At 40.1% G+C, this 16,838-nt stretch overlaps 1 protein-coding gene across 4 annotated transcripts in view; it reads left to right on the top strand.

Moving 5' to 3' along the window:
* Kdm2a (lysine demethylase 2A) overlaps positions 1-16,838 on the top strand; it is a 79,347-nt gene that overhangs the window by 46,169 nt on the left and 16,340 nt on the right. For 3 of the 4 annotated variants that reach the window (XM_031389178.1, XM_031389177.1, XM_031389176.1), the window contains 3 exons: positions 1,712-1,827; positions 4,906-5,032; positions 7,715-8,109. In XM_031389178.1, the coding sequence (XP_031245038.1) occupies positions 1,712-1,827; positions 4,906-5,032; positions 7,715-8,109 (638 nt within the window). Of the gene's footprint in view, positions 1-1,711; positions 1,828-4,905; positions 5,033-7,714; positions 8,110-15,203; positions 15,579-16,838 lie in introns of those variants that run through there. The other variant, XM_031389179.1, reaches the window with a different exon arrangement.

The following is a 16,838-nucleotide window of genomic DNA, read 5'->3' as shown; positions in this document are numbered from 1 at the left end:
CTAGATTTCTTAAAGAACACTGATTATGCACAAGGCTCCGGAATTCAGTGTCCAGCGAGGCATGTATGTGCATGACTGTAAAGTCAGCAGCAAACAGTGGTGTTTTCCTGTTTAAATACAGAGAATATGTATTTAAAAACAAATAACAAGGGCTGGAGAGATGGCTCAGAGGTTAAGAGCACTGACTGCTCTTCCAGAGGTCCTGAGTTCAATTCCCAGCAACCACATGGTAGCTCACAACCATCTGCAGTGGGATCCAATGCCCTCTCCTGGTGTATCTGAAGACAGCTACACTGTACTCAGATAAATAAGTAAATCTTAAAAAAGAAAAATAACAAAAGCAGTGCTTAATACTGGTCCAATGATTCTCAAATACATTCATTTGGGCTCTATATTAAGCCTTGTACTCCAGAGTTTTTATGCGTGATGTGCCCTCTCCAGAGAGTAGAGCAACTTGCCCCACCTGAGTGAGGAATGCTGAACCAGCTGTTTGTTTTTGTTTTTGTTTTCTAGGCAGGGTTTCTCTGTGTAGCTCCAGCTGTCCTGGAGCTTGCTGTGTGGTATATCCTGGCCTCTGCCCTTGTCTCTTGAGTGACGCCACCAAGCTTTGAGTAAATTGTAGATATTTTCATTGCATCTTAATTCTAAATAAATGCATATTAAAAAGTACAAATTTTGGAGTCCCTATCTTTTTGAGAATTATGACTATGTATTTGCCTGCTCAGTACTACTTTGGTCAAATACTAAATCTGTTTTTATTTGAGAAAACTACATGAGAATAGTAATAAACTATCCTGTATGGAGCTGGCGCATAATTGGTGCTTCAAAAAATGGTAGCAGCATTTATTTAAAAGTTTCTTGCGCCAGCAGTGGTGGCGCTTTGATCCCAGCACTTGGGAGGCAGAGGCAGGTGGATTTCTGAGTTCAAGGCCAGCCTGGTCTATAGAGTGAGTTCCAGGATAGCCAGGACTACACAGAAAAACCCTGTCTCAAAAAGTTTCTTGCACTGAGGGAGTAACATGATGGTAGAGTATTTGCTTAGTATGCATAATACCCTGGGTTTTTTGGGTTTTTTTGTTTTGTCTTGGTTTGTTTTTTTCTTTTTCTTTTTTTTTTTTGTTTTTGTTTTTGTTTTTGTTTTTTCGAGACAGGGTTTCCCTACATTTTTTACTGAGTGTGGGATGGTATACTTATTAGTCCTAGCTATTTGTGTGTGTTTGAGACTATCATGAGCAGCATTTTAAGACCCTGTCTTAAAAATAAACTTAAGTAAGCCGGGCGTTGGTGGCACACACCTTTAATCCCAGCTCTTGAGAGGCAGAGGCAGGCAGATTTCTGAGTTCGAGGCCAGCCTTGTCTACAGAGTGCGTTCCCGGACAGCCAGGGCTACACAGAAAAACCCTGCCTGGAAAAACCAAAAAAAAAAATAAATAAATAAAAAAAATTAAATAAGTAAAACTTGTTCCTTAGATATATATTCTCATTTAATGCTCATGATTACATTATAAAATATAGTTTATTCTAGTTTTAAAGAGAAAATTTAGGCTTTGAAAGATAAGTGACTTGACCAACCATTAAAGGAACCTGAGCTATACATCAAAGATGTGCTTCCAAAAAAAGAGAAGAATATAATCTAGAAGTCTTGTACTATTCTGAAGAAACTATATTACAGTATGTGCTTTCAATCCTGACTCTATTCCCTGTCTTCCAGGTTGGATTCATGCTGTGTATACTCCTACAGACACATTAGTGTTTGGAGGCAATTTTTTGCATAGCTTCAACATCCCCATGCAATTAAAGATATATAGCATTGAAGATCGAACACGGGTGAGTAATTTAACAATTATATGGGAAGATGTTTCCCCATTTAAGACAGATGTTAGGTGAACATGGTTACATGTGCCTCTCATTTTTGTGGCACTCAGGGACAGGAAGATGGTGAGTTTAAGGCAAGCCTAGCCTGTGTAGCAAGAAAAAGACAAATTTAATAAAGAGATTGATGGGATGAGATTGCTTAGCAGGTAAAGATACTGATGCTATTTGATAACAAAGTTCAAGCCCCAGGATGAGCATGGTGTAAGGCTAGAACTGACACTTGCAGGTTACCTTCTGACCTTCATAGGCATGCATATACTGCTGTCCTCCACCCCCAACAATCACTAAAGGAATCAGACAGGGATTCGTGTATAATTTGTCACATTTTCAGATTGTTTTTTATTAAACATTTTTTTTTGTTTGTTTTTTGTTTTTTGTTTTTTTGAGACAGGGTTTCTCTGTATAGCCTTGGCTATCCTGGAACTCACTCTGTAGACCAGTCTGGCCTAGAACTCAGAAATCCGCCTACCTCTGCCTCCCAAGTGCTGGGATCAAAGGCGTGCGCCACCACCGCCTGGCTCCATTAAAAATTTTCTACATGCTGAGAACATAATAAAGTTTGCTGGATGCTTGACTCTTATTTTGAGAGAATTTTAAGTCTATGAAGTTGTTATCCGGATATTTGTATAATCTGTTGAAACATGTTTTTCATTTTTATGCTCATGAATAGCTTGTGGAGTGGTGATGATCACACTTCATGACTTTGAGGTTTTCTGTTTTTATTTTGATTATCAGTTCTCCCCTTCTTCACTTTCCCATTGTATAAATACAAACATCTTTTTAAAACTAAATTTTATTTATTTTGTGCATGTATTTTGGGTTGCTATGCCAAGGCATATGAGTAGCAGTTAGAAAACAACTTGTAGAAGTCAGGTTCTCGGGCTGGGGATGGCTCAGCGGTTAAGAGCACTGATTGCTTTTCCAAAGGTCCTGAGTTCAAATCCCAGTAACCACATGGAGGCTCACAATCATCCGTAATGAGATCTGATGCCCTTTTCTGTTGTCTCTGAAGACAGCTACAGTGTACTTACATATAATAAATAAGTAAACCTAAAAAAAAAAAAGTCAGGTTCTCTATTTTCGCCGTGCCCCAGGAATATAGTTAAAGTCATCCAGCTTGACAGCATGCGTCTTTAACCAACCATTGGTAAAGGCCATCTTGTTGTAACCTTCCCTCCCCATCATAAGTGTCAGTGTTAATCATCTCTCATAAAATTTATTGAGTTTTTTTAATATAATTTTTACCTGACCTGAACCCAAGAACTTTCCCAAAAAGTATTAATGTTCTTAAGGCTAATCAAAGGTATATTGTACTTAGTTTAAGGAGACCCAATATCTGTTAGTTCTTAGCTCTCTATTCTTTTGCCAGAAAGAAATTGGGTTTTAAATGAGAAAGAAGAAATTTCTAGTTTAAAGCCATAATCATTTAAGAGATCCAGGTCTGGGTCTGGTCATACGCTTCATTGGTTGTATGCTTCTCATATAGTGCTAAAGTGATTTCCTCATTTCATGGTGATACCCTGTGACCTGGTGAAAGGTTTTGAAAAGGGATCTCCTTTCATTTTAAATTCATGAAGACAGCTGGACATCATAGGGGGTACTGTTTGGCCTTAATATGTAGCCTTTCTGAAAAGAGGGTTGCAGATAGATAGACGGACAGACAGACTGAATGGATGGAGGGATGGAGGGATGGATGGATGGATAGATAGATTTGATTCTTTAGTTTTTGAAGACAGGGTTTCTCTTATGTATAACAGCCCTGGCTGTCGGTGGCTGGTACTAGTCTTGTGCCTTTAATCCCAGAGGCAGATGCAGGCACATCTCTGAGTTTGAAGCTAGCTTATTCTACAGAGAGCATTCCAAGACTACATGAAACCTTGGCTGGAAAAAACTAAAGCCAAAATAAATAAAAACAACCCTGGCTGGTCTTAAACTCACGGAGATCCACCTGCCTCTGGGTCCCTGGTGCTAGGTTATAGGCATGGGCCACCACATCTAGTTTAATTTAATTTATTTTTTTTTTTTTTCTTTTCGAGTCAGGGTTTCTCTATGTAGCCCAGGCTGTTCTGGAACTCACTCTGTAGACCAGTCTGGCCTTGAACTCAGAAATCTGCCTGCCTCTGCCTCCCAAGTGCTGGGACTAAAGGTGTACGCCACCACTGCCTTGCTTAATTTTATTTTTTAAGACAGGGTTTCTCTATGTAATTCTGGCTGTTCTGGAACTTACCATGTAGACTAGGCTGGCCTCAAACTCACAGAATCTGTTTGTCTCTGCTCCCTGAGTGCTAGGAGTAAAGATATTATTCAGGGGGTAGCAAATATATTTTAGAATGACATCTGTCACTCATCTTCCTTGTTCATTGATTTATAGTTATTTTAATTTATCTTACCCTTGACACTGGTATATCTAAGGGGCCTTCTTTATATTTCTGAAATACTTTTTAAGATGTTCTGAATTTGAAAGAGTGCTTATGCTACAAAGATACTGACACATAAAACCACACAGATTAGTCTGACTGGTGGGTAGACTGCAAAGGCCAAGCCAGGGAAGCTGAAGGTAGATGTTGGACAAAGGCTTAGTCTAAAGAGCATGCAGCTTGAGAATGAGTTAAAATTATACTTTCATACATATAGTGATAGACTTACTGTAAGTGTAACTTTTTGTCCTGTCTATCATTCATGTTATGATTCAGAAAAAAAGCCAAGTGTGGGATGCCTTCATACTTACTCTATAGCAATATTTTTTTTTCCCTTTTTGAGACAGGGTCTCTGTGTAGTCCAAAGCTGCCTTGACCTTGCTTCTTGCTTTAGCCTCTTGAGTTTTGGGATTGCAGTTACAAACTACCATTCCTGCCTCACAAAATTGACAGATTGACTTGAGTTCTTGCCTCGGGTGCCAGTTTGAATTTATAGATTGACTAACAAGAAATTTTCCTGTGTTAATTATTGAAGTTATAGAGATTGTCTTTCATATTCTCTTCCTTGAAAATTGTCATTGCCTTGTTTTCTCATTATTCTCTATTTGTGTAGGTTCCAAATAAATTCCGTTACCCATTTTACTATGAAATGTGTTGGTATGTGTTGGAGCGCTATGTATACTGCATAACCAACCGATCCCACCTAACTAAGGAATTTCAGAAAGAATCCCTTAGCATGGGTAAGTATCTTGATTCCATGAACTTTTAAGACTCACTAGAGCTGACAGTATACTATAGTTATAGTTTGGGATTTTGATTTGTTCTTTTTGTACTTGTCTGTTTGAAAATTCCAAATTCATTTACTGTGATTGAACACTTAAATACACAAATAAATATGAGTTACTGGGCTGAATGAAATAATGTGATCTGATCTTTGATTAGGTTACTCTATTCATCTCGATAAGCGTTACATTATTTTTGTTTTTTATTAACATATATATGTGTATACACACACACATACACACACACACACAGATTTTCTTGTGATATATTCAATCATCTATCCCTCATTACTCTCAAGTCTTATCTCTCCTGCATGCAGATCTCCTTACTTCTTCCTATCTGGTACCTGTCTGCTTTCATTTTCTTAGAAGGGAGGTTTTCTTCCCCCCTCCCCCCCCACCTTTTTTTTGGTTGTTTTCGAGACAGGGTTTCTCTGTATAGCCCTGGCTATCCTGGAACTCACTTGTAGACCAGGCTGGCCTCAAACTCAGAAATCCACCTGCCTCTGCCTCCCAAGTGCTAGGATTAAAGGTGTGCGCCACCACCGCCTGGCTTCCTTTTTCATTTTTAAAGAGAATTTAATTAATTCATTTTTATTTTATGTGCATTGGTACCTGCAATGTCTATGTTAGAAGAGTCTCTGGAACTGGAGAGAGAGAGAGAGAGAGAGAGAGAGAGAGAGAGAGAGAGAGAGAGAGAGAGAGAGAGAGAGAGAGAAAGAGAGAGACATAATATGTGTGTGTATGTGTATGTGTATGTGTGTTGAACCTGAGTCATGTGAAAGAGCAGCCAGTTCTCCTAATTTGATCTATCTCTATAATCCCTAATCCCTTTAGGGGTTATCAACTAATAAATACAGTTAGAGTTACTATAGAATCCTGTGTGAAGGATTATTTAAGTGGCTACACCACTTAAGAAAATTTCTCTGCCTCTCCTGACAACCAGGAACTGCCAAAAGATCCAGGGAGGAGCGGTACTTATGAGCCATACTTGACTAGTAGTACTTGATCGTCATAGACTTATGGGAGGGGTCAGGGCCTTAGGATCCCCTGTAATCTGTGATGGAAATTGATGGCCCAATTTTATGCAGTTCTTGTGCACCATAAACAATCAAAGCCACTTAAAATTTAAGATTCCTGTTTTATTCCTGAAATGTAGCATTGAATAACACACCATCCCTTCCTTCAGCCATTATATTCTGTCTCTTCTGGTTCTTGAGCCTTGGAAGAGGTGATATACTTGTCCCATTTAGGGTTGAACATTCAAACCTTTGATCAGTTAGATATGTTTTATTATATACAGGTGGCAAAAATCTTCTGTTATTAAGTAATTTATATAGTTTAAGTTCTTATTATATATGATATATGCATGTACAGTATAACCATATACCTGTGAGGTAGATATAATTAGCCTGATTTTACAAATTAGAAACCTTTTTTTTTTTAAAATAAGTTTTGTCTTTTTGTTTATTTATTTTCTAAACCGGATTTCTCTGTGTGGTCCTGGCATAAATGAGAGAATCCTCAGAGTCCCCTACCCCTGCCTCCCAAGTGCTGGGATTAAAGGTGTACCACCATCACCTGGCACAAACAAGAAGTTGAACTTTCAAGAGTTTTTTGTTTTGTTTTGTTTTGTTTGTTTTTTCGAGACAGGGTTTCTCTGTGTAGCCCTGGCTGTCGTGGAACTCACTCTGTAGACCAGGCTGGCCTCGAACTGAAATCTGCCTGCCTCTGCTTCCCAAGTGCTGGGATTAAAGATGTGCACTACCACTGCCCAGCAAACTTCCATTTTCTAATTAATTTTTTTTTTACTGATTTACTTATTTTTATTTATATGAGTACACTGTAGCTGTCTTCAGACACACCAGAAGAGAGCACCGGATCCCATTACAGATGGTTGTGAGCCATCATGTGGTTGCTGGGAATTGAACTTAGGACCTTTGGAAGAGCAGTCAGTGCTCCTAACCACAGAGCCATCTCTCCAGCTCAAGATTTTTTAAATATTTTATGATACTATAATAAAGTGACAACTTAGACTAGTCTGATCAGACTCTAATCTCTGTTTTTAAACTCTGTGTCTTAACATTTGCCTGAATGAAAAGGAATGTGTACCTGTATCAATGGTAGTTTCTTTTTAAATTTTTATTTTATCATGGGAATGTACATATGTATTTGTACCACATATGTGCTTGGTGCCTGTAGTGGTTAGAAAAGGGTATCAGATCCCATGGAACTGGAGTTCTAGATTGTTGTGAACCATTTGTGGGTACAGGGAATCAAGCCTGGATCCTTTGCAAGTGCAAGTGCTCCTGACCACTGAGCCATTTATCCAGCCTTGACATGGTAGTTTCATAGACATTTTTATTTTTGTTTTTTTGAGGCAGGGTCTTACTCTAACTAGTCTGGAACTCACTATGTAGACCAATCTAGCCTGGAACTCACTGAGATCCTCCTGCTCTCCTTATCAATACACTGGGAGTAAAGATGTGCACCACCCCACCCAACTCCTACAGGGTTATTTCTGTTTGTAACTATGGTTTTCAGAAACATTGGCCTTGTCATCTATAATCTTGGACAGACTGCGCTATTCCTCTTTTTGATAAACTAGCCAACTAGCATTTGTTTCCTTTACATTGGTAGATATGGAATTAAATGAGTTGGAGTCTGGAAATGGTGATGAGGAAGGGGTGGACAGAGAAGCCCGACGCATGAACAGTAAGCGATCTGTGCTTACCAGCCCTGTTGCTAATGGAGTCAACTTGGATTATGATGGACTTGGCAAAGCCTGCCGAAGTCTTCCAAGTCTGAAGAAAACTTTGTCTGGAGACTCCTCCTCAGACTCTAGCCGGGGATCCCACAATGGCCAAGTGTGGGATCCCCAGTGTAGCCCGAGAAAGGATAGGCAAGTGCATCTGACCCACTTTGAACTTGAAGGTCTTCGATGTCTTGTAGATAAGTTAGAGTCACTGCCACTGCACAAGAAATGTGTCCCCACAGGGATAGAAGACGAAGATGCTCTGATTGCTGATGTAAAGGTAAGCAGCCATTGACATGTGCAGGAAAGTCAAATTTCTTGATTTGGAGGGAAGGAGGAAAGTACAGGGGTTATGAATGCTTCAACTACAGGAAGTTAATATGTGCCTGTGCAAGTGCTGCCCAGTGTTTCAGTTTCTAGAGTGACATTAAGTCGCCATTTTGGAAATGGGAACATATGTGTATCTAGTGCTAAAAACGTGAAGCTTACCACTAAAAGTGTTGGGGCGGGTGGGGAGGTAAGATGGCTCGGTGAGTAGACCTGATGGCCTGAGTATAATTCCTGGAGATACTGTAGCTGGTACATTCACTTGCTGCATAAGCATGAGGACCTTGGCTTAGTTCCCAGGGCCTATATTTTTAAAACAAAAAAACATCAAAAAACAAATAAGGCAAAACTAAATGCAGTAGTGTCCATCTGTAATCCTAACATTCCTACTGTGAGATAGGAGGTAGGAAACTGGCCAGAAGCTGATTCTGTCCTTCCCAATCATATTGTCTGTGGTTCCTTTCCTACCACAAATAGTCTCCCTTTCTACCTTCAAGTCACATACATTTCTTTACCATGTGTTCTTTCCTCTTCTCTTTTCCTTTCCTCCTGTGGTTTCCTTTCTACCCCATTCTCCTCTACACAAATATAGCTTCTACATAATATCCCTACACTTCCATCCATTTTCTTGAACTGTCATGGTTTTATTTTTCAAAAACTTTATTGTACCAGATTTTCATTATCCATCTATCTGTTAATAGGCACCTCAGCTGGTTATATTTCTTAGCTATTATTAATAGTCCAACCATAAAAATATCTATCCAGATATCTGTGGTATGGTGAATTGCAATCTTTCAGGTATATGCCAGTATTGTAGCTGGGTTATGTAGCAGCTCTTCTTTTAGTTTTTAGGAACTGTCATACTGACTTCAACAATTCCTGTGCCAAATTGCGTTTCCACCAGAAAAGTATAAGAATTCCTTATTTTTACACAGGTCCTCACTAGCATAATCACTAGATTTCTTTTTTTCTTTTTTTTTTTGGTTTTTGGTTTTTGGAGACAGGGTTTCTCTGTGTAGTCCTGGCTGTCCTGGAACTCACTCTGTAGACCAGGCTGGCCTCTAACTCAGAAATCCACCTGCCTCTGCCTCCCAAGTCCTGTGATGCGCCACGCCACCACCACGTGGCTTCTTTTTTTTCTTTATTATCATTATTATGATGATTGGACTGGGGCATATGTATTACAATGAGATGGAGATTGAACTTGAGTTCCTTAGGGTTACATGGCAAACTTTTTGTTTTGTTTTTGTTTCTTGGTTTTGATTTTTTTCTGAGACAGGGTTTCTTTGTGTAGCCCTGGCTGTCCTGGAACTCACTCTGTAGACCAGGCCGGCCTCGAACTCAGAAATCCACCTGGCTCTACCTCCCAAGTGCTGGGATTAAAGGTGTGTGCCACCACTGTCCAGCCCATGGCAAACTCTTTACTACAACCAGCTCCAGTCATTGGTCATCTTTATAATTATTTGAGCCAGAGTGGGATAAAATCTCACAGCAGCTTTAGTTTACTTTGTATTGATGACTGAATATACCTTTTCAGATATTCATTGAACGTTTGTATTTCTTTTCTTTTGTTTATTGTTTTTTGAGATTGGGTCTCTGTATATATTCCTAGCTGTCCTAGAAGAACTCACTCTGTAGACCAAAGCGGCCTCAAACTCATAGAGATCCTCCTGCCTGTGCCTCGAAATCACTGGGTTAAAGGCATACACCACTATCACCACCTGGCTTTGTTTTATTTTTAATAAATGATAATGTGTATATTTGTGTAGGGATATGTACACATGAGTACAGGTGTTTGAAGAGGCCAGAGGTATCAGATTCTCTTGGAACTGAACTTTTTGTGTTTTGAGTTTCCTAATACAGATGTTGGGAATTGAATTCTGGTTCTCTGGAGAGCAATACATGCTCTCAACCACCAAGTTATCTCTATATATCAGGTCTTTCTATGTTGCCTTGGCTGCCTTGGGATTCCCTGTGCAGACCTTGACAGCCTTAAACTCACAGATATTCTCCTGCTTCTGCCTCTTTAGTTGTTAGGATTAAAGGTGTATGTTATCATACCTGGCTTAGAAATACATCTTGAAGTGTGTGTTATGTTTTTTGTTGTTTTTGTTTTTTAATTTTAGCTGGGTGGTTGTGACGGCTCACACCTTTCCAGGCCAGCCTGATCACAGAGTGACTACCAGGATAGCTAAGGCTACAGCCAGCTCCAGTCATGGTCAAAGATATCATGTCTCAAAATAAAATTAAATTAAAATAAAATGTTACTTATATGTGTGTGCCTGCCTCCTGAGGCCAGAGGAAAGTGTTAGATTCTTAGCACTGGAGTTACAGGTGTTTCTGAAGCATGTCCAGTGGGCTGAACAACCAAACTGCTGTCCTCTGAAGGAGCCACAAGAGCTTCTAACTACTGAGCCATCTCTCTAGCCCGCAGGCTCCTCCCTGTTATTAGGGGTATGTGTGGTTTTGAGACTGGATCTCTTTACATAGCTATAGCTATCCTGCAACTCACTATGTAGACTAAGCTGGCCTCAAACTCACAGATAGCTCCCTACCTCTGCCTCTTCCTCCTGTGTTCTGCAGTTAAAGTTATCTGCTAATAAACTCAGCTTCCATTTTTTTTAAAAAAAAACATACTGTTTTAGTGTGGAATTACTTCTTTCTTTCCATGACATGAGCTCCAGGGATCAAACTCAGGTCTCCAGACTTAGCAGCAGCAGGTGCCCTTTTCCCACTGAATGGTCTCACCTAGCCCTCATCTCTGTTTTCTTCCCAAGTACTAGGGTTTTGATATTACACGTCTTTGACCCATTTTGAATTGATTTTTATTTAGGGTAAAAGAATTTGATCTTTTACATAGATAGTATAAGGTGGTTTTCCAAACATCATTTGTTGAAGCTGTCTTTTTTTCAATGTTTTATCTTAATACCTTTGTCAGAAATTAGGTGTCTTGTACCTGTATCTACAGCAGCCTCTTTTTTGCAGCTGTTCCATCTCAAGTGCATGTGGGAAACAATAAATTTTGACTTTTGAGACTTGTTTAACTTGAATAATTGTCTTTAGAAAAATCTATAAAAGAAACAATTCCTAATATTATCATACAACATTCTTTTGGTCTATGTGTTTCTAGTTCATAAAAATGAGTATCTTTTTCAGTTCTAAGTAATTTTAACTAAATCCAGTTGTAGATACCCTTTTATACTACAGTGTTTTATTGTTCAAGGTCAGAGTTCCTGCTAGAAATAGAAAAATTTGCTTAAGTAAGCAATTTAATATAATTTAAATAAAGAAAATTTGGTTTGGTTTTTAGAGAGAGTCTTTTTAGGGAACACAGGCTGACTTCAAATTAGGAATCTTCGTACTTGAGTGTCCCAAGTACTAGGATCACAAGTTTGTACCAGCTGCCATGCTTGGCCTCTATATGGAGATTAAAGGAAAAGATGGTCTAATAGATTACCAGGAGAGGATGTAGAAAAGAATAAAAAGAAGCAGCAGTAAGGCAGGCAGATGAGTTACGGGGAGGCTTCCAAAGAACTCCAACCATATGAAAATCACACAGAATTTCTATTTATCAAGAATTATTAGGAAGTATAGGTGTCAACACTGGCTAAGACTTTGTGGCATGGGTTGGAACATAAGGAACCTAGTGGCCTATGACTGAATAGACTGACAGTTATTTAGCTTCTTGTTTCAGGACTTCATTCATACCTTCTCTTGTTTACTTCAAATGAGATGTCAAAATGCAGCCTCTGTAGAGCTGGGCATGGCATGTTGCTCACTGTAATAATATCACCTGGTAGAGGCAGAAGGATCAGTTGAGCCTAGGAGTTTCAGATCAGCCTAGTCAACAAAATAGGATCCCTTTCAAAAAGAAAAAGAAAATATTTGAATTTAGTCTTAGAGAACAGCTATATTCCATCAGTTGTATGTAATGACAGTTTATACAAAGTTCATAGCTTAAATTTAAGATTCCGAACATCAACAAGAACAACAACAAAAAAAGCATTGAGCCTGGTGAATTTAAGACCAGCCTGGCAAATTTTAGTCTAACCCTCCCTTTTTTTAAAGCATTGTAAAGTGCTAGATTGGTGACCTAGCAGTTAAAAGCACTTGCCACTTTGCCACTCTTTGTAGAGAATCCAAGTTTGGTAGTCAGCATCCATGTTGATTGGCTTGCTCTAGCTCACCTAACACTGGCTCTAGCAGTCTGGTGCCCTCTTCTGGCCCAAGCTCTGTACTAATATTGAATGCACATGCCCCTATACACTCAATTAAAAATAAAGTGCCCCTACTCCTTTCTTTTTAAGGCAAGGTGATAGTTCCTGCCTATAAATACCAAGCACCCAGAAGACTGGAACAAGGTCGAGTTTGAGAGCAGTCTGGGCTATAGAGTGAGACCTTGTCTCAAATAACACCACTAACAAAATTAGAACAATTAGGTTGGTTAGGTGTCAAATCCTTACACAGATGGGAACTCTGCAACACTGGAGAACTTAGCACTTATGTGCTGGTGGCTAAGTTGCAGTTGGGGGACAAAAGGAAGCAGTTTATTCTTTTATGCAGAAAGGAATTATATATTGTTATAATCTATCTGCTTCTCAGAAATAGTGAGTAGGACAGATGAAAGAAAGAAATGATATGACTATAGCCATAACTACATATATCCTTGAAGAAAAGTCCATTTTAGTGCTGTGATAAAGAACTTTCTAAAATGTTAAGTTTTACAGTGTTGAAGAATAGTATAGAGTATAGAGTTAGAATGGGATTAATTTAAAAAACAGTATTTAAAGAATATGAGTTTATTGATAAGTAAATCAGCATGGACAATACTAGAAACATTTGAGTAACTTTGACAGCTTGAGAAAATGTAATAAATGTAATATAGTACTTCTACTGTAAGATATTCAGTTTCCATTCATAGAAGTAGCTCATTGCAAAGGTTTTTTTGTTTTTGGTTTTTTTTTTGGTTTTTGGTTTTTGGTTTTTCAAGACAGAGTTTCTCTGTTTAGCCCTGGCTGTCCTGGAACTTACTCTGTAGACCGGGCTGGCCTCAAACTCAGAAATCTACTTGCCTCTGCCTCCTAAGTGCTGCGATTAAAGGTGTGTGCCACCACCACATGGCACAAAGGGTTCTTGAAAGTACATTCTAAGCTGCTGTGAACAGGACAGCAAAACTGTTTATATCAGTTTTGGTTTATTTTGCTGATAAAGAATCCTCAGTGTATATACACATACAAACCAATCATTTTGCAACAAGAGACATGAAAGCCTATGCTTTCCTCAATATATATATATGTGTGTGTATATATATATGTGTATATATATATATATATATATATATATATATATACATATATACATATGCCAAATTGTTAAAATTAATAGTAAGGGCTGGAAGTAGAGTTCAATGACGTGATATGTATTTCCATATCAGCACCAAAAAATTTAAATCTTATTGTTAGTAATTAAGAAGTAGTAACATAGTAGCTAGTCACAAATCAATGAAATTCATTTATTTTCCAGTATTAGTCTTGGTCTCTAGGTAGGCTAAGTACATACATTGTGCATTTCCTATGCACAGGGCTCAGAGCAAACTCTGAGGGAAGATGAGAGAAAGTTTATCCCAAGTAAGGAGGAAGTACCAGTCTTCCCATTTTATTCAGCTAGAACTGTCCTGGTAGATGAAACAAATTGATTATAATAACATTCCATAAATGCTAACAGCTTTCAGTTTATTAATTGGGAAACCATTCTTTGTAGTTCAATAAATCCATGCTAATCTAAGCTTTTAAAAATTTATCTTTTACCTAAAAATTTACACAAAGTTCTACCCCAGATGTATAATAGTACTGAGTCAGAGTTGTGGTAGCAAATAACCACGGAAATAGTAGTTGTCTGGGGCTGGAGAGATGGCTCAGTTCTTAAGAGCTCTTTCAGAGAACCCAGGTTCCAGTACCAGCACCATAAGGCAACTCACAACCATTTGTAATTCCAATTCCAGGGAATCCAATGCTGGTTTCTACTACCTCAGTTACCAGGCATGCAGTTAGTACATAGACATGCAGGGAAAGCATGCATACACAAAATAAAAATAAAACAAAATACAATACATTTTCATTTGCAATTTTCACTAACAAGATACTATGTGTGTTATACAAGGCCATGTTCATCTGCCTTGGCTTTTTTGTTATGGTAATGGTGGTGGTGGTTGTTTCCAAGACAGGGTTTCTATGTATAGCCCTGGCTGTCCTGGAACTCACTATGTAGACCAGGCAGGCCTCGAACTCATAGAGATCAACCTGCCTCTGCCTCACAAGTGTTGAGATTAAAGATGTACGCCTGTAGCTCGGGCTCCTCCTTGGCTTTTGAGATAGGGTCTCCTGACTTCCTATACCTTGTGTAGAGTCAAGAGGATAAAGTGTTCTGACCTTAAGTTGCACCACAGTAGCTTGATTTGTTTACAGTGGAATTGCTAAAAGACTGCTGCATGTAGAGTTCTAATATGCTGATGGTTCCTTATCGCAACCAAAAGTAGGCATGTACTATATTTATGGTTGATGGGAACAGCCACATTTTATCTCTGTGTTATCTGTAATATAGTATTTCTGAAGGTGTTGATATAAATACTTGCTGGTGAGATGGAGCTATGTGAATGTGGACAGGTGTGAAACAGTTAACTTAGGAAGCAAGCTGTTGCCAGCTTCCTCCTCAGAGGCTGGACTCTTGTTGGGATCCCAAAGAGGAAAGAAATCTGTGAACCGCCAGTGAGAGAGCTCTAGTTATAACAATAAGTGACAATGAGTGGAATAGTGTGGGGCTACTGTAAGGCTATAAAGGCATACATAGCCTGCGGATCGGGTTAAAGCCTTCCCTTCAACCGGCGCCTCAAGCCTCCCGGGGCTGGTCCTGGGTTCTCCTGTTGCAGTGTTGGAGGGAAGGATCTAGGGCCGGAGCTGGCAAAGCTCCCTCCCCCGACTATGCATCCTCCAATCACGAGGAGGTGAGCAGCTGCCAAACACCTCCCCTCCGGGTGCTGCAGCAGAACGGCCAGGCCCTCTGCCTGGCTGGCTCACTCGAGCTGCGCTCCCCCTCCTGCCATCTTCCGTTGCAAAGCATTTCTGGGAGCTGCATGTGGGTGACGCAGCAGCATTGTTCGCAGGCACAGGAAGCCGCGGCTGAGCTGAAGGGCTTTAGAAGGAGCTCAGAGTGCTCCACGCTGTTCTGAGTAGCCTGAAGGTTTACAACAGGACTGCCCTACCTTACATGCTCTGGGAGATTCAGAATTTTCACGTAAATCAAGATTTTCCTAGAAGCAGAAAAGCTAACTCCTTCCGCACAACTTCAACACAGAAAACAAAACAAAGGCGCTGGGGAAACTTCACCCAAGAGCCTCTGCAGCTTCAGAGCAACAAGAAATGCAAGGTCAGGCGATCGTTTGGCAAGCCCTTTCTGGTTTGGGGTGTGTATAACTGTAGAGACTTTGTCTCTTGCAGAAGGCAGAACTGCCTGCTGGGCGAGTCCAGGACAATGCGTGTGTTACTTGTGTTTGAGCCGGTGTTAACACTTGTTCTCTAGCTGGTGGGATGTGCTTTGGAACTGGGTTGCCTGGCTTTGGGGAGTACTTACTGCTTGATCAGAGGCCCTTCGTCCTCCTTTCCTTCCTGTGTTCTCTGGGGTGTGGGCCTGTGTTTGAATGTTCTCTCAAATGCCTGGAACCTAGATAGGCAGAGCCTTTCCGCACTCCACCCACCACCCCCACCCCCGCTCCCTGATCCTAAATCCCCACTGGCGAGTGGTGGTGGCTTTTTTATGCTTTCTCCTAGGACCTTTTTTTTTTAAACCCATTGCGGACTTGGCCCCACCGAATTTAGGCTGGGAAGGAAATCTGCATTTCCCTCCACACCCACACATACCCCAGTAATTGAGTGGTGTGTGTGTGTGTGTGTGTTGTGTTGTGTGTTAACTGCCCCCACCCAGCTCAGCCCACACAGTTTGTCTCTCTGCCCTTCTTTTGCCCCCTACAAAAGTCTTGCAGGTGGAAGTAAACTGTTCGAGTGAACTTAAGTTCCTTTTCTACTCTCTTAATCATAGGTCTTTCTGTGCAGTCTGCTTTGCTGAAAGTGGAAAGTCCCTGTTTGTGGACAGCTCAGTTCTCTCCCGCAGAGGAAATGGGCAGAGTCCTGCTCCTCCCTTATGCAAAGTGGGGGAAGGGAGCCATGCACTCCTCGGTGCACATTTTGAATGGACCTGAACATTTCACCCCAGAGAGATTAGGAGCTGGGATCAGAACCTTGTCCCACGTGGTACCACACCCTGCCTCTTCACCCCCACACAGTATGGTGCTAGCTTGAGGCTCTAGAATAGGGTGCCATAGCAACTTGAAGTAAATAAAATGACTGAAAATGAGATCGTTTGGGGGAAGGTGTGAGGCATCTGGAGATTTGGTAAAAGGGGATCTTAATAGAGGAATCTTTCAGAATGTGAAGAAGTTTTGTGAACCCCAGTTCTGGAATTTAGAGCATAATCTGTAGGTTAAAGGTAAAAGTAATTAAAAGTTCTGATTTTGAAAATGCTTGTTAAAGATGACCCAAGCACTAATCCTTCTAGGTCAAAGTTCAGTTTTTGCTGAAAGTTAGTGTATATACTTAAAAGGTTAACCGTCTCATGTTTTTTCATTGCTTT

Source organism: Mastomys coucha, unplaced genomic scaffold, assembly GCF_008632895.1.
Source record: "Mastomys coucha isolate ucsf_1 unplaced genomic scaffold, UCSF_Mcou_1 pScaffold21, whole genome shotgun sequence".
NCBI lineage: Eukaryota > Metazoa > Chordata > Mammalia > Rodentia > Muridae > Mastomys > Mastomys coucha.
The sequence above is the reverse complement of the archived record's forward strand: the minus strand, read 5'-3'. Positions and strand labels throughout refer to the sequence as shown.